The 23,594-nt window shown below is 38.7% G+C and overlaps 1 protein-coding gene across 3 annotated transcripts in view; it reads right to left on the reverse strand.

Moving 5' to 3' along the window:
• Positions 1-23,594, reverse strand: part of FZD3 (frizzled class receptor 3) — a 90,767-nt gene that overhangs the window by 58,923 nt on the left and 8,250 nt on the right. For 2 of the 3 annotated variants that reach the window (XM_025281376.3, XM_045165017.1), the window contains one exon: positions 22,765-23,293. In XM_025281376.3, the coding sequence (XP_025137161.3) occupies positions 22,765-22,953 (189 nt within the window). In that variant the 5' untranslated portion in view covers positions 22,954-23,293. Of the gene's footprint in view, positions 1-22,764; positions 23,294-23,594 lie in introns of those variants that run through there. The other variant, XM_025281378.3, reaches the window with a different exon arrangement.

Genomic DNA, 23,594 nt, shown 5'->3' on the forward strand with positions numbered 1-23,594 from the left:
AAAACCCTCTTCACCCAGAATCACCTAGAGATTCTGATTTGGTTAAGTATGAGGTGTACTGCAGAATCTATATGGATATTTTAATTATTACAGGTGATATTAATGAAAAGGCCTGGCTGAGAACGACAAATAACAATACAGTCCATTTTACAAAGAAAAATCCACAAAAGATGCGTGTCAAATGCTCAGAAACCTAATTACTGCTTGGTAATGGGATTATAAGAGATTTCAATTTTCTTTTTCTTATGTACTTCAATTTCTGTATTTTTGTCAACTAACATATATCAAAAGGAGAGGAGGACAAAAAATGAAAGGAAAGGGTAGGAGAGGAAGTTCAGTTCAGTTGCTCAGTCGTATCCAACTCTTTGCGACCCCATGAACCATAGCACGCCAGGCCTCCCTGTCCATCACCAACTCCCACAGTTTACCCAAACTCACGTCGATTGAGTCAGTGATGCCATCTAACCATCTGTCCCCTTCTCCTCCTGCCTTCAATCCTTCCCAACAGGAGAGGAAGAGTAGTCGTTATTATAAACAGTAGTACATGTTTTGAGGTGGGAGGTAAAGGAAGAGATATCACTTTGGTCTCGTATTTTCCTGTTCTTTTTACATTAAAAGAAAATTTTAAAAACATACACTAGAGTTCTTTGAACTCTGAAATCATATGATGTAAACACAGCTAACACTGTAAGCTGGTACTAAGGGAACAAAAAGAAAAAATAGTGGCCCCAAACATAAAACCATACTAAAATTATCATCATAACCACAGGAATAGATCAATTATCCCAAGAAATGTACATCTGGACTTTTGACTACCAAATATTTTTTTCACATGTTTATATAACCAGTTTCAGAGTCATTGCTGATTTTTAACTAATAACATATTCTCACCACAAGGCCTTTCCACCAAGACTCAATCAATTTATTTCTACACTGATATAAAGCATTATCCAGAAGCCTTCTATACACAATGAAGTCACAAAACCAAGAGTCACTTAAAGAAACTGTGTTAAAAGAAGTTAACTGTATAAGAGATGTGATAACTGATACATAACTGTATGTGATGATCACTTTATCACTTAATATCACTATCACTATATATTATATATATTAATATATATAACACTATATATATTATATATACTATATATAATAAATATAACATATTTATATATAACATAAACTGTATGCAATCAGCACTTCCAAGCAAGAAGAAATAATTTTAAATTAATAACTTTAAATTAAATCAATGTTTCCATCAAGAACCACGTCAAAATATAGGAAAAGCTTTAAAGTATCTACTGAAGGCTACTAGAGAACTACTAAAGGAAAAGAACTAGACAAACCAGGAATCAGAGAGCAGGGAAGCATGCAGAGGTGGCCTGATAAGTGCAGCCACTTCTCCAAGGAGGTATCTGTTGAACCTGGGTGTAAGGCAAGAGACTGAGAAGCAAGTTTTGCCCAGGCTGATGCTAGAGAACCAAGAAACCAGCAGGGCTCTGGTAGTCGTGCAAGACCATAGGCAGTACATGTATATATATAACTGAATCACCTTGCTGTACCCCCTAAAACTAATACAACACTGTTAATCGATGATGCTCCAATATAAAATAAAAATTAGAAAAAAAAAGACTACAGACAAAATTCAAAACAAAAGTGACAGATGGGTGAACAGGGAAGTTCCTAGGTTTGGGCCTGACACAGAGCTAATTTTCCCTTCAAGATATTTGAAAATTCTGGAGATGCACAGGGCAGGAGATTAAAAAGCTAAGCATGAAGCCTCTGAAAAGCAGAGTGGAGATTTTGGCAGTGTCATCAGTGTGAGGAAACATAAATTAGAGGCTCAAGTCCAACCAGGGGACCTGAGCATAACTCACTCACAGCTGGAAGCTCCTCCCCTGAGTGACCACACTTCAGCAGTGGGGGCAAACGACAGGGAGGCAGAGACCGATCAAAACTGAAACCCAGCCTCAACTCAGCTCAGTCCCAAGACTGTACATGAGAAATATGTTTGAGAAAATAAAAGATGAAGGATTCCAGAAAATTGGTATCGATCATAAGAGGGACCAAATGGAAATTCTCTAAGTGAAATACATAAATGATGAAATTAAGAGCTCATTAGATATATCAGAAGAAAGAAAAGGCAAAATGGAAAACAAGGCAATAGAAAATATCCAAACCAGAAGCACACAGACCAAAAACTACTGAAAAATACAGAAAAAAGCATAATAGATGTGTAAAACACCATGAAAATGTTTAGGATATACATAACCGGAACCTCAAAAGAGGGAAGAAAGAATGAACAGAGGCAATATGTAACAAGATGAGGGTCAAGAATTTGTCAAAACTGATTAAAGACAACCCATAGATTCAAAAAGTTATGAAAATCCCCAGAAGAATACATACAAAAAATACACCTAAGCATATCGCATTTAAACTGTGGAAAACCAAAGAAAAATATCATAAAAACAACCAATGGGGGAAAAAAGACACATTACCTTCAACAGAACAACTACTGCTGGACTTTGGAATACTAGAAAACAACAGAATGATTTATTTAAAGAGCTAAGAGAAAACAACTGCTCACCATAATACTATGGTCAACAGAAATATCCTTTAATAAGTGAAAGCAAAGTAAAGACATTTTCAGATAGACAAAAACAGAAAAGTGACTGGCCCAAACCTACACTAAAAGATAAAAGTAATCTAAGATGAAAATTCAAAATGAATTAAAATCCACAAAAGAGGTGAATATGTGGGAAAACAGAAATGAATATTCTCTGTAAAAATAAAAAATAATGCCTTAAAAGACATATAAAATACAAAATAATTATGTGTGATAATAAAATTATAAAGATAGGGGTCAGAGGAACACGAATGGGAGAGTGATCAAAGTTATTATTTTTATTAAAATACTGTAAGTCAAGAGTACATATCATAATTTCTGGGGTAAGCAATAAAAGAACGCACAACTAACTAGGTAATAAAGAGAGAAATCGAATAATACAAAAGAAACAAGATAGGAGAGAGAAAAAGGCAAACAGTTTGGAAAAACTGAAATCGAAGAATAAGATGGCAGATATTAACCCAAGTACATCACCAATCGCATTATATATAAATGAACTATCGACGACATAAGAGAGTAAGATTGCTGGACTAGGTACAAAAAAAAATTTGCTGATAGGAATGTAAAATGAGGCAACCACTATGGTGACTATTCAAGCAGTTAAACATAAAACTGCCACATGATCCAGAATTCCACTCCTAGGAATATACCCCAAATAATTTTAAATCATGTCTAAGCAAAAATAATCCTGCTTATTTAACTTCTATGCAGAGTACATCATGTGAAATGCCAGACTGGACAAAACACAAGCCGGAATCAAGATTGCTGGGAGAAATATCAATAACCTCAGACGTGCAGATGACACGACCCTTATGGCAGAAAGCAAAGCAGGACCGAAGAGCCTCTGGATGAAAAGTGAAAGAGGAGAGTGAAAAAGTTGGCTTACAACTCAACATTCAGAAAACTAAGATCACCGCATCCAGTCCCACCACTTCATGGCAAATAGACAGGAAAACAATGGAAACAGTGACAGACTATTTTGGGGGCCTCCAAAATCACTGCAGATGCTGACTGCAACCATGATATTAAAAGACACTTGCTCCTTGGAAGAAAAGTTATGATCATCTTAGACGGCTTATTAAAAAGCAGAGACATTACTTACCAACAAAGGTCCGTCTCATCAAAGCTGTAGTTTTTCCAGTAGTCATGTATGGATGTGAGAATTGAACTATAAAGAAAGCTGAGTGCCAAAGAATTGAGGCTTTTGAACTGTGGTGTTGAAGAAGACTCTGGAGAGTCCCTTGGACAGCAAGGAGATCAAACCACTCCATCATAAAGGAAATCAGTCCTGAATATTCATTGGAAGGACTGATGCTGAAGCTGAAACTCCAATACTGTGGCCACCTGATGGGAAGAACTGACTCACTGGGAAAGACCTTGATGCTGGGAAAGAATGAAGACGGGAGGAGAAGGGGACGCCAGAGGATGAGATGGTTGGATGGCATCACCGGCTAAATGGACAGGAGTTTGAGCAAGCTCCAGGAGTTGGTGATAGACAGGGAGGCCTGGCATGCTGCAGTCCATGGGGTCGCAAAGAGTCGGACATGACTGAGCAACTGAACTGAAGCAAAAATGTGCATATGAATGTTTATAACAGAGTAGTGTTATTCATAATAACCAAAAAGAGCAAAATAAAGCAAAAGCAAGCAAAGGAAAGGAAATAATAAAGAAGAGAAATCAATAACACTGAAATCAGAAAATCAACTTTGAAAAAAAATCACTCAACCCAAGAGCTGGTTCTTTGAAAACTTCAGTAAAATTGACAGGCTTCTAGTAAGAATGATTTAAAAAGACAGAGAGAAACACAATATCAAGAATGAAAAAAAGGGTATCACTAGATACTCTACCGACATTAAAAATATAATAAGGAAGGACTTCCCTAGTGGCCCAGTGGTTAAGAATCCGCCTGCCAATGCAGGGGACATGGGTTCGATCCCTGGTCCAGGAAATTCCCTCATGCTTCAGAGTGACATGCCCATGTGCCACAACTACTGAAGCCCACACACTCTGCAGCCCAGGCTCTGCAACAAGAGAAGCCACCACAATGAAAAGCCTAAAACCAAGAGTAGCCCCCACACTCTGCAACTAGGGAAAGACTGCACGCAGCAATGGAAACCCAGCACAACCAAAACTAACTTTCACTTTCCAATAAAAATGTTAAAAATACCTAAGTACTATTACAAACAACTCTATGCATATAAACCAGACAATTTAGATGAAGTAGACCAATTCCTCAGAAGTCAGACTGCCCAAACTCACCCAAGATGAAACTGATAATATGAACAGTCCTGTAACTATTCAACAAATTGAATTTGTAGTTTAAAATCTCCTGAACAAAGATGTTCAGGCCCGATGCTTTCATTGGTAAAATCTAACAATTTTAAAGGAATACCAATTCTACACAATCTCTTCCAGAAAACAGCAGAGAACTAATCCGAACAAATTCTATGAAGTCCAGATTACTTAATATTCAGTTCAGTTTAGCTGCTCAGTCATGTCCAACTCTTTGAGACCCCGTGGACTGCAGCAAGCCAGGTATCCCTTCCATCAGCAACTCCCAGAGTTTACTCAAACTCATGTCCATTGAGTTGCTGATGCCATCCAACCGTCTCATCCTCTGTGGTCCCCATCTCCTCCTGCCCCCCAATCCCTCCCAGCCTCAGAGTCTTTTCCAATGAGTCAACTCTTCGCATGAGGTGGCCAAAGTATTGGAGTTACAGCTTTAGCATCATTCCTTCCAAAGAACACCCAGGACTGATCTCCTTTAGAATGGACTGGTTGCATCTCCTTGCAGTCCAAGGGACTCTCAAGAGTCTTCTCCAACAGCACAGTTCAAAAGCATCAATTCTTTGGCGCCCCAAAAATCAAGACACTGTGGTAGTGGTGGTGAAAGAGGCACAAAGATCAACAAGACAGAATAGAGAACCCAAATATAAATCTATACAAGGACAGATAACTGATTTCTGAGGAAGAAGCAAAAGCAGTTCAATGGTGGAAGGATAGATAGCCTTTCCAACAAATGGTGCTTAAGCTAGTGGATATTCACAGGCAAAAAAACGAAACTCACTTGTACAAATCAACTCAAAATTGATCATAGATTTAAATGTGAGACATAAAGCTATAAAACTTCAGAGAATTTGCAGACCCACTGAAGAATTCTTAGAAACGACACCAAAAATGCAGTCCCTAAAAGGAAAAACACTTGGTAAACTGGACAGTGTTAAAATTTAAGACTTCTAGTCTCCTAGACTTTCTTAAAAGGCTGAAAAAGCAAGCTATAGACTAGAATAAACTATTTACAAACTATATTTCCAACAAAGGATTTGTATCTAGAATCTATAAAGAACTCTCAAAGCTCAAAAGTAAAAAGCAATTCAACTGAAAGTGAACAATAGACATGAACAGACATTTTATCAAAGAAGATACATGAATGGCACATGAAGATGTTCAATACTATTAGTCGTAAGGGAAATGCAAATTGAAATCATGTAAGGTATCAATCACATCATCTGAGAAAAGCTGAATAAAACATAGTGAAAATACCAAACGGCGGTAAGAATGCTGAGAACATACGTCTCTCATACACTGCTGGTAGAATGTAAAATGGTAGAACTTCTATGGAAAATAGCTGAGTAGTTTCTTAAAAATTCAAATACATGCTTATCCTGCAACCCAGCAATCACACTCCTGGGCATTTATTTACATGAAAGGAAAATTTATGTCTGCACAGAAACCTGTACATGAATGTTCAGAGCAGCTTTATTTGCAATAGCAAAAAGCTGGAAACAACTCAGTATCCTTCAGTGGATGATTAAACAAACTGCAAAACATCTCTGTAACGGAATACTACTCAGCAATTAAAAACAGTCACTACTGGTACATGAAGCAACTTGGATGGGTCTCAAGGTATTATGCTAAACGAAAAAAGTCAATCTCAAAAGATTATACACTGTATGAATCTATTTATACAACATTCTTGACAAAATTAGAGGGACAGAGAACAAATTAGTGGTTGCCTGGGAACAGGAAAGAGTGGTAGGGAGAAAGGAAGCACAAGAAAGATGTGGTGATAAAAACAGTTCTGTATCGTTTTGGTGTTTTGTTTTCTTTTTGCCACGCTGGGCGTCTTGTGGGATCTCAGTTCCCCAACCAGGGATCTGAACTCGTGCCCCCTGCAGTGGAAGCACAGAATCCTAACCACTGGACTGCCAGGGAACTTCCACAGTATCTTAACCAAAGTGATGGCTACATGAACTTATACATGTGATACAAATGCAAAGACAATAAAAATACATGGACATGTGCATATACAGACACAAAAATGAGTACATGTAAAAACGGGTGAAATATGATAAAGGGCTAAAGCGTATACCTATGATAACTTTCCTTTTTTTTTTTTTTTTAAGATCACCTGTGCCTTTAAAACTTTTTATTTATTTATTTGGCTGTGCTGGGTCTTCACTGCTGAGTGCAGGCTTTCTCCAGCTGCAGTGAGTGGGGGCTACTCTCTAGTTGCGGTGTGCGGGCTTCTCATTGCAGCGGCTTCTCTTGTGGCAGAACACAGACTCTAGGGAATAGAGGCTTCAGTAGTTATGGTACCTGGGCTTAGCTGTCCCGAAGCATGTGGGATCTTCCTGGATCAGGGATCAAACTGGTGCCCCCAGTATCAAACTGGCAGGAGGATTCTTAACCACTTGACCACTAGGGAAGTCCAAGGTCCCAGTTTTGATACTAATGGCTACATAAGAGAGCAAGACACAGTTCCCCAGCCCCCCGCCCCCAGTGAAACTAGCTACAGTATATAGAATTTCTACCCGCCTTTCATTTCCTGAGCTGCTGCTGTTGCTAAGTTGCTTCAGTCGTGTCCGACCCTGTGCGACCCCCATAGATGGCAGCTCACCAGACTCCCCTGTCCCTGGGATTCTCCAGGCAAGAACACTGGAGTGGGTTGCCATTTCCTTCTCCAATGCATGAAAGTGAAAAGTGAAAGTGAAGTCGCTCAGTCGTGTCTGACTCTTAGCCAGCCCATGGCCTGCAGCCTACCAGGCTCCTCCATCCATGGGATTTTCCAGGCAAGAGTACTGGAGTGGGTTGCCATTGCCTTCTCCCTGTGAGTCTATAACTATTTTAAAGTTTAGGGAGTCCCTGGTGGTCCAGTGGTTAAGAATCCACCTTGTAATGCAAGGGACACCAGTTCAATCCCTGGTCTGGGAAGATCCCACATGCCACAGGGCAACTGAGCCAGTGGGCCACAACTAGTGAGCCCGAGCTCTGGAGCCTGCAAGTTGCAACTATTAAGCCCACGCTCCATGACTACTGAAGCCTATGCACTTTCGAGCCTGTGCCCTGAAACAAGAGCAGCCCCTGCAACGGAGAAGCTCTTAAACCACAACTAGAGAAAGACTGTGCACAGCAACAAAGACCCAGTGCCACCAAAAAAAAAAAAAAAAAAAAATCAAAGCTTAAAAATGCATTATATTCACATGCTGATGTATGTATAGACATCACACATACAAGCATATGTATGCCCTAAGTAAGTCTCAAACTTGCTTAGTCCTCAACTACACAATACCAACTAATCTGATATTGATATGTTACCATGTTAGTAAAACCTGCATTTGTGAGCCCCATCATGAATTATAAAACTGACTTGAATCACCATTTTGTGCTGTTTGCACTGAGTATAAGGCTTTAAGTGTACGCTTCTGTCACTCACTAGCTGTAAGTCTCTTGTGCTGTGGCTCAGCTAGCATTGATGGACACTCACTACAGGCTGGGCAGCGCTGTAAGTGCTTCACACACCTAACTTAATCTTCTCAACAATCCCATAAGGCAGGTACTATCATTAGTCATACCATTTGAAAATAAATGTGAAGAAAAGAAGACACAGAAAGCTAAGTAGCTCGCCGAAGATCACATAGCTACAAAGACAGTCCCAAGAGTTAAACCTTGGCATTCTTGTCCAGAGCCCTTGAGCTTATTAACCAGTTTGTTCTCTGTAACCTCTCTAAATTTCAGCTTTTCCTCTATAAAATGGTGTTAATATATATAGAAGTATTAAGGAGATCAAACCAGTCCAGTCAATCCTAAAGGGAATCAACCCTGAATATTCACTGCAAGGACTGATGCTGAAGCTCCAATACTTTGGCCACCTGATGTGAAGAGCCGACTCACTAGAAAAGACCCTGATGCTGGGAAAGACTGAGGGCAGGAGGAGAAGGAGATGACAGAGGATGAGATGACTGGATGGCATCACAGACTCAATGGAGATGAGTTTGAGCAAATTCCGGGAGATGGTGAAGGACAGGGAAGCCTGGCATGCTGCAGTCCATGGGGTTGCAAAGAGTCGGACACAACTTAGCGACCGAACAACAACAACATATACAAAGAAGAATATATAAAATAGGATACAGCTCCTAGTAAATGACAGCTTAAAAACAGATTAGGAACGAGTTACAAATTAATAAAGCTGCAGAAGGCCTATTTGATGGGCACCAGGAACCCTGCTCAATTCCCTGTGCTCAACTACCAAGTGAAAAAGTCAATTGTCAACTGGAATGGTGTTTTTAAAAAGCAAAATAAAACATGCATTAAAATCTAAATCACAATTCTGGGTGAAAGGAACCAGACATAAAAAAGTAGATGCTATATGTACATTCATATAAAACTCTAGAAAATGAACACACTCATCCACAGTGACAGAAAGCAGATCAGTGGTTGCTTCCGCGGGGAGTCAACTCAGAGGGGTGGACTACAACGGGCACAGGGAAGCTTTTGCAGCGTAGTAGTGTTAGTTGCCTGGAGAATCCCAGGGACGGGGAAGCCTGGTGGGCTGCCGCCCATGGGGTCGCAGAGTCGGACATGACTGAAGCGACCTAGCAGCAGCAGTGTTAGTCGCTCAGCTGTGTTGGACTCTGTGTGACCCCACGGACTGTGGCCCACCAGGCTCCTCTGTCCGTGGGATTCTCCACGCAACAATACTGGAGTGGATTGCCATTCCCTTCTCCAGAGGATCTTCCCAATCCAGGAATCGAACCTGGGTCTCCTGCATTGCAGGCAGATTCTTTAGTGTCTGAGCCACAGGGAAGATCCCTAGGAAGCTTTGGAGGTGATGGAAATGTATGATATCTTGATAGTGATGATGGTGTCACAGATACATACTTCTGTCAAAACTCAAGCTGAACGCTGTTCAATGGGTACAGTTAACTGTATACAAATCATACCTCAACAGAATTATGTCAAAACAAAAAACATTAATATTTTTCAAATAAGCAAACTGCCCTGATTATAACTCTTAACAAATTTTAACTTCATCAAAGTAAAAATTAAATGTTAGCCAGCATACTGCCAAGTTGAGAATATATATAAGGAACACAGACTATCAAAGCTCTATAAAGGAGGAAAAAAGAATCTTCAGCTGATAAAGTTTTTAGAAGAGTCTTACTGAGTACTCCCCTAAGCAGCAGCACTTTTCTTCACTAAATTGAGACCAGGGTATATGAAGTTTACAAACTGAAAAATAACTTTCTAATATTAAATTTCTGGTTTCTTCAACAAAGGTGCAAGACAGGGAACCTTCTATTTTTTGTTCAAGTTCAAATCAACCAAGCCTTTGTGCTCCTATTCTCTTTCTTCTTTGAAATTTCCATTCCAAGCTTAGCAAGGAGTGTGAAAGGGGAACAGAGTCAAAGGCCAAAATTTGACTCGTGAGATTCAGAATTCCAATCTTGTCACTCTACAAAGGGTCTGAGAACCACAGAAACTGTATCCTACTGGGTTTGGGAATATTATGACTAAATTTACTAAATGCGAAACCAAATGTGGAATGGCCTTGAAAATTCAAAAATGGTATTCATTCTATTTTAGATCCAAATTAGAGTAAGAAATTATTTTAAACAATTTTTTAGAATAATTTTAAGTGACGTAAAATAAGACCGTTGAAAACGTTTTTGTAAGAATAAAATTCTAAAGAGAATGAGGTCTAAAACTTTAAGAATTACTTTATATAGAATATATAAAAAATTCTACGTTTGTAAAATACCTCTAGTCCCATAGATTTGCTTTTCTTTTACAAATTTATTTTGTTAATGTCTTATGACAGCATATTAAATACTTTCCAATATTAGTTCAGTGAGCTAGTTTGCAGAAACATGACTTTATCACAGGAGTATATTTATCTTAAGTCAAAGGGGAGCTCCTGCAGCAGCCCATAAAATCTGACTTTGCTTCAGGAAGTACTTTTAACATTTCAAGTATCATGAATGGTTGTGAATTATAGTCTGACTCAAAAGATAAAACTTTACAAACCAAATTCATCACAATTAATACTTTAAAATAAGCATTTTAAGGCATTCTTTTAAAGTGATCTAAAATGCAAGATAATCAATTAAAATTTTAAAAGCTTATTTCTTCTTAAAGTCAGAAATCACTAAATGCAATTAATTCTCCACTACTTGTGTATTTTCCACACTTTTCGATTTAGAAGTTTCCTAATTCCTGGCTGGTTCCCCTATCACACAATAGGCTCTTCAATCCACTTCACCAGGCTGTTGTTTGCTTAGGGAAAACCACCGTAATAATACTAACCCAAATAGAAGATAATAAGTCAGTCTGCTGGGTCATGCACGTATCCTAAAAATATAAGCCATGAGCTTAAAGAATAAATACAATCAAACAAATTTCATTTCCTCAAATGCCTATCCACAAAATGTTAATCAGGGGTACTAAGGGGTATTAAATTACAGTATCCTCTTAAAAACAAAACAACAGAAAACTCTGTCTTTCAAGGTCAATTCAAACATCATCTGCAACTGATCCTTTCCACACATGATCCTTTTCTCTTTGAATCCTCGCAGCACTATATGCCTATTTATGGCATTTACCAAGTTCTTCCTTAAGTTTCAGTCATTCAGATAAAAACATATTTAATAAAAGTTACTAAGTCTTAGACACTGCAACTGGGAGCTAGACAAAAAAGGACAGCTGGGATTTTTAAAAATAAAGTTTCTGTACTAATATTACTATTTTAAAAAGACAATGTGTTTCTTACAAAAAAACCAGAAAACACAAACAGTAAATGAAAACCACAGAAAACACAATAAACTGTGCTAATTCAAGAACAATCACTGTTGGTCTTGACAAAAATCTTTCCAGATCACTTACACTACATGAACATGAATACACTTCTTTTCTTCAACAAAAACAGGATGATACCATATATAGTATTTTATGATCTCTTCCTATTTATTTCCTATTAATTAATGTATCAGATTTGGCTTCCCTGGTGGCTCAGTAGTAAAGAATCCACCTGCCAAGCAGGAGACTCTGGTTCAATCCCTGGGTCACAGAGAGTCCCTGGAGGAGGAAATGGCAAAGCCACTCCCGTGTTCTTGCCTGGGAAATCCCACTGACAGAGAAGCCTGGAGGGATCCATCAAGTATAACCATTAGAATTTGACAGGCAAAGATGGAGATAAGATGATTATTTAGGCAGAAAGAGAATGAGAGGTCTAGAGATAACAAAGCGGGTATGTTTTAGTCCTTTACTTTACTATACTACTTACAAGTGTAAACACATACTGTCGAAAGCTTCAAGTCACTTTGACCTCTCCCCGCTCCAAAAAAAAAAAAAGGGGGGGGGGCCCAAGTAAAACACTGGTGTTCACAGAAAAGTGGTATCTCTGGTACTCCTGTCAGGACTACCATTACTAACCCCAACAAACCCACAGCTACTTACAATTCCAGGAGATCATGTGCTTGGGTACAGCTCTACAACCTCTACACGACTACCACCACCTCTTCTGGAATTCACAGTTTATGAAGTTCATTAACTCACTCAAACATTTACTTAGCAGTTACCTATGACTGGTTCCAAATACGAAAAGGAGTACGTCAAGGCTGTATATTGTCACCCCGTTTAGTTAACTTATATGCAGAGTACATCATGAGAAACGCTGGACTGGAAACACAAGCTGGAATCAAGATTGCCGGGAGAAATATCAATAACCTCAGATATGCAGATGACACCACCCTTATGGCAGAAAGTGAAGAGGAACTCAAAAGCCTCTTGATGAGAGTGAAAGAGGAGAGTGAAAAAGTTGGCTTAAAGCTCAACATTCAGAAAACGAAGATCATGGCATCCGGTCCCAACACTTCATGGGAAATAGATGGGGAAACAGTGTCAGACTTCATTTTTCTGGGCTCCAAAATCACTGCAGATGATGACTGCAGCCATGAAATTAAAAGACACTTACTCCTTGGAAGGAAAGTTATGACCAACCTAGATAGCATATTCAAAAGCAGAGACATTACTTTACCAACAAAGGTTCATCCAGTCAAGGCTATGGTTTTTCCTGTGGTCATGTATGGATGTGAGAGTCGGACTGCGAAGAAAGCTGAGCGCTGAAGAATTGATGCTTTTGAACTGTGGTGTTGGAGAAGATTCTTCAGAGTCCCTTGGACTACAAGGAGATCCAACCAGTCCATTCTAAAGGAGATCAGCCCTGGGATTTCATTTTTTTTTTTTTTTTTTTAGCACAGGAAGAGTTTTTTTTTTTTTAATTCCAAAAATCATTTACTTTGTTGCAAGTATAGGAGTCAATGCACATTTTGCCATTTAAGAGGAAAGAATGTGTGGATATCTGAGGGAACATATTTGTGGCTTGTTTCCATGATAGTTCAGAGCTCCCTATCCTGCCTGCCTAAAAGAGATCAGCCCTGGGATTTCTTTGGAAGGAATGATGCTAAAGCTGAAACTCCAGTACTTTGGCCACCTCATGCGAAGAGCTGACTCATTGGAAAAGACTCTGATGCTGGGAGGGATTGGGGGCAGGAGGAGAAGGGGATGACAGAGGATGAGATGGCTGGATGGCATCACTGATTCGATGGACATGAGTCTGAGTGAACTCCGGGAGTTGGTGATGGACAGGGAGGCCTGGTGTGCTGCGATTCATGGGGTCGCAAAAAGTCGCACACGACTGAGCGACTGATCTGATCTGATCTGATCTGATGTGTTAGGTACTATGTTACCTGCTGGCCCTACAAAGATGAATAAGGACCTCAATAGCAAGTTCTGCTTTCAAAAGCAAATGTCCTGCAGTAGGACCTGAACTAAAAAATGAGGACGAGTTCGTACCCAATACAATGGCTATTATTCCAAAACAAAAACCCAGAAAATAACTAGTGTTGGTGAGGATACAGAGATACTGGAACCCTTGTGCATCGCTAGCAAAAATGTAGAATGGAGCAGCTGCTATACAAAACAGTTCGGAGGGTCCTCACAAAATTAAACAGAATTATCATGCTATCCTAAAATTTCACTTCTGAGAATAACCAAAAAAAATTTAAAGCAATGTCTGGAACAAATATTTATACATCTGTATTCACAGCAGCTATATTCGTAATAGCCAAAAAGTGGAAGGAACTCAAGTGTCTGATGCATGAATGATTAAACTAAACGTTGGGCATAAATATGCAATGAAATATTATTCAGTCTTAAAAAGGAAGGAAATTCTGACACTTGTTACGACGTGCATGAATCTTGAAGGACACTGGACAAAGTGAAATAAGCCAATCACAAAAGGACAAATATTTTATGATTTCACTTAGATGAGGTACTGGAGTAGTCAAATTCAGAGAGAAAGAAAAAAAGTAGAATGGTGGTTGCCAAAGGTTGAGGGGAGGGGAGAACAGGGAATTAGTGTTTAATAGGTACAGTGTTTCAGTTTCAGAAGCTGAAAAAGTAAAGGATAGTGGTAATGACATACCAAGGTGACTGTACTTAATGCCACTGAACTGCACACTTAAAGATGACTGGAATGGGGGAATTCCTTGGTGGTTTCACGGTTAGGACTCTGAACTTTCACTGCCGGGGACTGGGTTGAATCCCTGGCTGAGGAATTAAGATCCCACAAACTGTATGGCATGCCAAAAAACACACAAGAAAAGATTCAAATGGTAAATTTTATGTTATATATATTTTGTGTACATGCATGCTAAGTCACTTCAGTCATGTCCAACTCTTTGCAACACTATGGATTGTAGCCTGTCACACTCCACTGTCCATTGGATTCTCCAGGCAAGAATACTGGATTGGGAAGCCATGCCCTCCCTCGAGGGGATCTCCCCGACCCTAGGCTCGAACCCACATCTCCTGCATTGGCAGGCAGTTGCTTTACCACTAGTGCAACATGTATATTTTGCCACAATTAAAAAAAAATTCTGAGGAATATTATCTATAAGTGCTACTATGAAATAGCCAGGATATATTGTTAAGTAAAAAAAAAACAAGGTAGAGAAAACAAACAGTATGACACTATACCAAAAGAGCGTGGAAGAATATATAGCTATACACAGATATTATATAGACATTTTCTACAATTACTATAACTTTTAATGGAAGGATAAACAAAAAGCTTTAAAAAAAACCAACTACCCCCAAGGGAAGGAAAGAATAAGGTTAGGATTCAGCTGGTAAAGAATCCAGCTGCAGACTCGGGTTCAATTCCTGGGTCGGGAAGATCCCTTGGAGAAAGGATAGGCTATCCACTCCAGTATTCATGGCCTTCCCTGGTGGCTCAGATGGTAAATAATTTGCCTGAAATTCGGGAGACCTGAGTTCAATCCCTGGGTTGGGAAGATCCCCTGAAGGAGGGCATGACTACCCACTCCAGTATTCTTGCCTGCAGAATCCCCACGGACACAGGAGCCTAACAGGCTCCAGTCCAGTGGGTCTCAAAGAGTCAGACACAAATGAGTGACTAGGCACAAACACAGTCCAGAAACTAGACTCCTCTCAATGTACCTTGTCATAGATCTCAAGTTTTTAAACATGATTATAAAATAAATTTAAACAAAAAAAATTTTTAAGTCGTTCCTCAAAATCAAAATGAAAAACAAACCTACACTGTATATTGAGTTAAACCAAACAGAGGAGTGCTTAACTCTGAAACACAGCAATCTGACTGCACATCCTTGGTGAAATGCATCCTAAGGACATAAGAAATACAAAGAAACCTTACAGTGCTTTCAGTAATGATACTGATATTATGCTGAAATTATGTCATGTCTGTATATCATAAGGTTTCGGTATGAGAAGAAACAAAAATTCTAAAATTTTAAATAAAAACTCTCCAATAATATTTCATTACAAGTTATCAGTATAAACTCATGCTGAACTTTCTTTTTTTAAAAAAGTATTTCCTAGCTCCATCTTTGAAGAGACCTATAAATTCCTAACCTAGGATCAATAAGCATAGCACCCAGAGAGCAGTCTGTAAACGTCCGTGACAATTCCTTCCAACTCAAAGGAACCAGCGCTCACAAAAGAAACTGATAATTCAAGTTCTGAGGCAGAATTTTATGAAATGAGGTTGGATCATACCAGAAAGCAAGGAAGCAATCAGAAACCACTAGGGTAGTATCAAAAACACTTAGGAGCTATCTTGAAGAGGTGCTCACTGCCAAAAGCAGAACAGACTGAGCCACAACAAAATAATAACGGCAATGGACTGAAACCCATAAAATATGATAAAAATCCATGACTTCATAATGATACTTGAAAGGAGAATGATGATATTTGAAAGGAGAAAGATCTCATTAGTCACTTTTGAAAGATTCTTATGAATCAATTTATTATCCTAAAAACTAACAAAGGAGAACAGCTGCATATTTACTGTCTTTTTTATATAAACTGAACACAAGAGTAACTCAACAGTCCAATAATCAAAATGAGGAAGTTTCTGTTTATAAAGTATTCTAGCTGAGAAACGAAGAATGACAGAGTATCACCATTTTACAAACCCCTAATAAAATTCTAGACCTAGGGAAAGATCGACGGCTGCTAAAATTATACAGAGTAACAAGCAGCTATTACAGGGCCTTGGAACTATTCTTTCAAAACAAAAACAGAGGACCATGGTGAGTAACACCACAGGGATGCAAACAGCAAAATAAAATTTGAGAAAATCTGTAGGGCAAGTGTATTACAAGAAAAAAGGAAGAGGGGAAACAGAAGGAGAAACTATAAATTAAGAGACATATCAACTGAGTAATGCATGAACCCTGATTTGAAAAGCCAACTATTAAAAAACTGAAATTCTAAGCATAATTTGGGCTTCCCTGGTGGCTCAGATGGTAAAGAATCTGCCTGCAATTTGGGAGACCTGGGTTCAATCCCTGGGTTGGGAAGATCCCCTGGAGGAGGGCATAGCAATCCACTCCAGCGTTCCTGCCTAGAGAATCCCATGGACAGAAGAGCCTGGTGGGCTACAGTCCATGGAGTCGCAAAGAGTTGGACATGACTGAGAGACTAAGAATAGCACAAGGGTAATTTGAACATTAATATGAAACATATATTTGAAAATATATTTGAACATATATTTGAAAATATATTTGAGCATATATTTGAAAATACTGAGGAAGTGATATGTTTACATATTTTGAAAGAGTCCTTACTTTATAGAGATATATATGGAAATATTTATGGATGAAATTATGGTGTGTGGCATTTGCTTCAAAGTAACCCAGCTGGGTGTGCAGTCATAAATGAAACAAGACTAGTATGAGTTGATAATTTTTGCAGCTGGATGATGGGTATATGGTGTTCCATATATGTCCACATAATTGAAATCTTCCATAATAAAAAGTTGCAGGGAGAAAAGGCTAAAATTTGAGCTTGGATAACTGGGAAACTAGTTCAAACATGCTTTGTTCTTAATGAGCCATAAAGGATACCAAAAATGTTCAGGCTTTGAAGATCTCTGTTTCCACTAGGATCTATGCACCTGCCAGTTCCTCATGCTGTAAGAAAATCTTTAATGAGAATTACAAAAGAAAACAGGAAATGGAGGCAAGTAGGAACCTTTCCAGATGCTTTTTCCTCTGATTATCCTATACAGGTTTAGTTTAAAAAAAAAGCCATCAACCTCCCAAAGAAATTAAAGACTGCTTATTCCACAATCTAACTAAAATTAAACAGACTGACGGGCAGCAAAGAATGATGCTCTGTATTTGAAGAGCACTTTAACTTTCTAAAGTTCTTTAAAATACACATAAATTGTACCATTTGATCTTAACAAAAACTTTGTAAAAGGGACAGGGAAAATACTTCCTAGAAGAAACGGACACAAGGGAGTCACAAGACTAGGCAGTGGCAGAATACAAGCGTTCTATTCCTGTTTTAGTGCTTCTTCCAATAAACTGTACCCGTCCAATTCAACGGGGCTTAATTATTCAATATTCAATATAGAAAAAAAAACTGTTCAGATCTCTTTCATTACCAATAAAGTCATAAATACCTGGTAACATGTAGGTTTCTAAAAATAGTTACTGACAATTTGTTGTCCATGTTGAACAGCTCCTAAAAATTTACTTGGCAATTCAGACAGTTCAAAATGGTGTGGGAAACTCAGGAATGAGCAATCTTTTTTCTATCAAAAGCCACAATACTTGGGGAAAAGACAGACATCAAGTTAAGAACTTAAGAAAAATTTAATGTGTGTGTTTGTGTATAAACGCACCTTTTGTAAAGTAAGAGAAATAAACATACTAACGAGGATCTAGTAAATGGACATTCACCCCATTTATTTGAACATGTTCCAATTTCAATGGAAGTACTGAGGAGGAATTCTCTATACACAATGAAAGAACACCCAACTTGTTGACTGTGAACAATAATAAGCAAATTAGAAATACTCCAAATTCTGCAATTTCTCTCCTGGCATCCTTAGCTCAATATCATATATTATTTCATTCAAAGCACTCATTTTGATTTCACCAAACATCAGTACAGGAATGAACCCGAGGCAGGCTTGAAGCCTGGGTCTGCTGAAACATACCATACCTAGGAAATGTCTTTCAACTCATCCAGTCCCACAAAGAACCCTCAAGAATGTGCTAAGGTTCAGTTCAGTTTAGTTGCTCAGTCGTGTCCGACTCTTTGCGACCCCATGAATCGCAGCACGCCAGACCTCTCTGTCCATCACCAACTCCTGGAGTTCGCTCAAACTCATGTCCATCGAGTCGGTGATGCCATCCAGCCATCTCATCCTCTGTCGTCCCCTTCCCCTCCAGCCCCCAATCCCTCCCAGCATCAGAGGTCTTTTCCAATGAGTCAACTCTTCGCATGAGGTGGCCAAAGTATTGGAGTTTCAGCTTCAGCATCAGTCCCTCCAATTGAACACCCAGGACTGATCTCCTTTAGGATGGGCTGGTTGCATCTCCTTGCAAGTCCAAGGGACTCTCAAGAGTCTTCTCCAGCACCACAGTTCAAAAGCTTCAATTCTTCAGGCACTCAGCTTTCTTCACAGTCCAACTCTCACATCCATACATGACCACTGGGAAAACCATAGCCTTGAATAGACGGACCTTTGTTGGCAAAGTAATATTTCTGCTTTTGAATATGCTATCTAGGTTAGTCATAACTTTCCTTCCAAGGAGTAAGTGTTTTTTAATTTCATGGCTGCAGTCACCATCTGCAGTGATTTTGGAGCCCAGAAAAATAAAGTCTGACACTGTTTCCACCATGTCCCCATCTCTCTGCCATGAAGTGATGGGACCGGATGCCATGATCTTCGTTTTCTACATGTTGACCTTTAAGCCAACTTTTGCACTCTCCTCTTTTACTTTCATCAAGAGGCTTTTAGTTCTTCTTCACTTTTCTGCCATAAGGGTGGTGTCATCTGCATATCTGAGGTTATTGCTATTTCTCCTGGCAATCTTGATTGCAGCTTGTACTTCTTCCAGCCCAACGATTCTCATGATGTACTCTGCATAGAAGTTAAATAAGCAGGGTGACAATATACAGCCTTGACGTACTCCTTTTCCTATTTGGAACCAGTCTGTTGTTCCATGTCCAGTTCTAACTGTTGCTTCCTGACCTGCATACAGATTTCTCAAGAGGCAGGTCAGGTGGTCTGGTATTCCCATCCCTTTCAGAATTTTCCACAGTTTATTGTGATCCACACAAAGGCTTTGGTATAGTCAATAAAGTAGAAATAGATGTTTTTCTGGAACTCTTTGCTTTTTCCATGATCTAGCGCATGTTGGCCATTTGATCTCTGGTTCTTCTGCCTTTCCTAAAACCAGCTTGAGCATCTGGAAGTTCACGGTACACGTATTGCTGAAACCTGGCTTGGAGAATTTTGAGCATTACTTTACTAGCGTGTGAGATGAGTGCAATTGTGCGGTAGTTTGAGCATTCTTTGGCATTGCCTTTCTTTGGGACTGGAATGAAAACTGACCTTTTCCAGGCCTGTGGCCACTATTGAGTTTTTCAAATTTGCTGGTATATTGAGTGCAGCACTTTCATAGCATCATCTTTCAGGATTTGAAATAGCTCCACTGGAATTCCATCACCTCCACTAGCTTTGTTCATAGTGATGCTTTCTAAGGCCCACTTGACTTCACATTCCAGGATGTCTGGCTCTAGGTGAGTGATCACACCATCGTGATTATCTGGGTCATGAAGATCTTTTTTGTACAGTTCTTCTGTGTATTCTTGCCATCTCTTCTTAATATCTTCTGCTTCTGTTAGGTCCATACCATTTCTGTCCTTTATTGAGCCCATCTTTGGATGAAATGTGCTAGGGTTACCTGTTCCAATTATTTGCTCCTGCTAAAAGCTGGCAAGCTGATCCAAAGTTCCTGGATCAGAGACAGGACGGTGTCATCAGCAGACAAGTCCTTGTAAGGATCTAAGAATCCTTACTTCTATTTGCAAGTGTGCAAGTGTGCTGTGTTGACTGCTGAATTTCCATATCCTTTGCTATTACAGAAACTTTACACTCTCAGACTATCAGGAGACTTTGTCAGTGACATCACTGTCCTGATATGACAACCAAGCCAACTATCCCCGACATCACTTCATATCACCAGAGCTTTCTCTTACACATCTAGGTGCTCTCCCTAGAATGAGTGAAATTCAGAAAGATGCAGTCTCACTGCCAACAAAATGTCTAGCCTATATGGGCATGTTTGAAGAGAGGACAGAGGCAGCTCACCATGCCACCATTATGAAAGCCCCAGGAGCCCACAATGAGAGATGCAAGTTCACGTGAAACAAATACATCGTCTTTCTAGTACTTTCTCTAGGGTCACTTAGAAATGAAATCTGGAATAGCATTAACACTTGTGGATCATCTATTCTGCATCATGCATTGTACTAGCTATTTAAATCTGTCATTTAATCCTAATAGCCATTCAAAGTGTTTTTGTTATTAGTGCCATTTCACAAATGATTTTCACAGAGATGTTGAAGTGAAGTGAAGTCACTCAGTCATGTCCGACTTTTTGCGACCCCACAGACTGTACCCTACTGGGCTCCTCCATCCATGGGATTTTCCAGACAAGAATACTGGAGTGGGTTGTCATTTCCTTCTCCAGATCACAGAGATGTTAGGTGACTTAATTTCAAAGTCTGAAAGCTGCTACATGAAAGAGGCAAAAGTTAAACCCAAATCAGTACATAAATCTTTATGACTTATTTCTTACAACTCTATTTGCTTTCCAAAGGAGTTATACTGACTTAAAATAATAGCAGAACCAAAGATATTCCTACTTCTTCATTTTTTTGGTGAGAGAACTGGGTAGTTTTAATACCCAACAGGGACTACCATGCCTGGAATCAAGTTCCTATATTAAACCAATATCCATTTTCATATACCCAATTTAACAGTCTAAACCAAATCTCTCCTTACTGGTTAGACTTTGTATAGTCAGTGGAAGAGCAGAAATATTTTATTCAACCTCTACAATATTTCCAAGTATTTGGACTATACAAGTTGCCCTCTACGTTTCAAAATCTATGAATAATAATTTTTCTACAAAATTTCCCAGACAGATTTATGTTAGTTTACTTGGAAGTACTAAACATTTGAATTTTACTATAAAATGAAGATTCCAAAACACGTAGTATTCAATTTGCTGAAAGCACTGTAACAAAGGATTAAAGACTAAAATTAAAAAAAAAACAAACTGTAAATTCTATGTACTATGTAGCTACATTAATATTAGAATATGGGAAAATGGTAAAAACTATCACTTTAAGAGAACTAATTCCAAAAGTACTGTGCCAAATACTTTATAAACAATTCATTTTGTACCTTCCAACATGTTAACTCTATTTTACAAGCAAAGTGACAATGGTAAGAAAGTTCAAATAACTTGCCCAAAGTAATACAGACAGAAAGTGGTAGCTGCTGCTGCAGTTTATACAACTCCAAAGCTTTTACCTCTTACTGTCAGTTTAGAAAGTAAAGTGAAGTCACTCAGTCGTGTCCGACTCTTTGCAACCCCGTGGACTGCAGCCCACCAGGCTCCTCCGTCCATGGGATTCTCCAGGCAAGAATACTGGAGTGCGTTGCCATTTCCTTCTCCAACTGCCTCCTAATTCCTATCTGGTAAACATATCTTTGTCCACAATTCTAAAACCATTATTAAAACACATACAAAATTATTTAAACCTATTACTAACTATAGCCATTAATTTGTCATAGCTTCTAAAGTAAAATAATCAAAAAGTGCCTAAAGAATTATCATTAGAAAAATTCAAGTAAGGCAACAGATTTTCATGAAGTCCTAAGAGGTCAAGAACAGATAATTCACACAACAAAACCTTTATCACTGCTTGGGAGTTACTGTTCTTAAATTGATGTGAAGATAGTAAGACCAGGATACCATCGTCAGTATTTAAGACAATGTAAATACTGTAAACCCATCAGCCTAAAGGCTGAACCAAAGAACCCATTTTCAAAATCATGTTACATTCAATATTTACTAAGTGAATTATGAATATTATTATTATAGTCTGCTCTTCAAAGTCTTATTATCAAATAACAGAAAAGATGTAACCATAACATGGACAATTTAAACTTCTGAAAGGCTATTACTTCCCCAGTTCCAATGTTTCAAATTTCTTCATAAAAGAATAATTGAAAACTAAGATGAGTAACATTCCCCAGACATGAAATCTTTAATCTATCAGAGGCTGAACCTAAATACATAACTTCTTAATGTACAAGATGCAGTTAAAAATAACATATTAGTTTTTCCTATTGTTTATCAGAGACATTCATTAGACTGATTAAAAGGGCAATACAGAGTAATTTTCTATGACATGCCAAATAATAGATGAAGTCTTACCTCCATTGCCAATGCTGCCGTCTGTTGGTCATAATGATTCAGAAGATTGGGCATGAAGGTAGTGTTATAAGGCAAATCTTGGCACATCCTCAAGGTAATAGGCTCACAAGAAAACAAACTGTGCCCACCTATATGGCCCACAAACATAGTCAAGGGCCACAGATAGAAGACGATCCTACTCATAGCCATGCTTTCTTGATTGAATGAGATTCAGATGATCAGGCCTACTCAATATGTATTTTAGATCTTTGTACACCTGCAGGTCTCAGCTTGAAAGTACTTCTTCTATCTTACTGTTAAGTTCTTCAAACAGAAATACTCTTTGCACCGTCAGAGGTTTGTTAGCTTGGTCTCACAAAAGGCATTTGTTTTTGGTTTCACAATATGGGAAAATGACATCATCTTGCCTCTTCTTTTCATTTTATTACATCGGGCACCATTTGGCCAACGTGTCAAGTTGATCAACCACATTCCCAAACAACAGATTCCATCTTAGGAGAAGAGCTATTTCTTCCTTTGATTGAAATATCTGAAAAATAATTTTTTTAAAAAATGGGAGAAATTAGCAATTTCCTCTTAAAATATTATAGGCTTGATATTAAAACTTTGATTAGCTCAGTAAAGCTGCAGAATACAAAATCAGTATACAAAAATCAGTTGCGCTTCTACACACTAACAATCAACTACTAGAAAGAGAAATTTTAAAATACTGCCTTTGGGACTTTCTGGTGGTCCAGTGATTAAAACTGCACACATCCACTGCTGGGGCACCAGGGCACTCCCTGGTGGAGAACTAAAATTCCAAATGCCGGGCATGTGGCTAACAACAA

The sequence above is a fragment of the Bubalus bubalis genome, chromosome 3 (genome assembly GCF_019923935.1).
Source record: "Bubalus bubalis isolate 160015118507 breed Murrah chromosome 3, NDDB_SH_1, whole genome shotgun sequence".
NCBI lineage: Eukaryota > Metazoa > Chordata > Mammalia > Artiodactyla > Bovidae > Bubalus > Bubalus bubalis.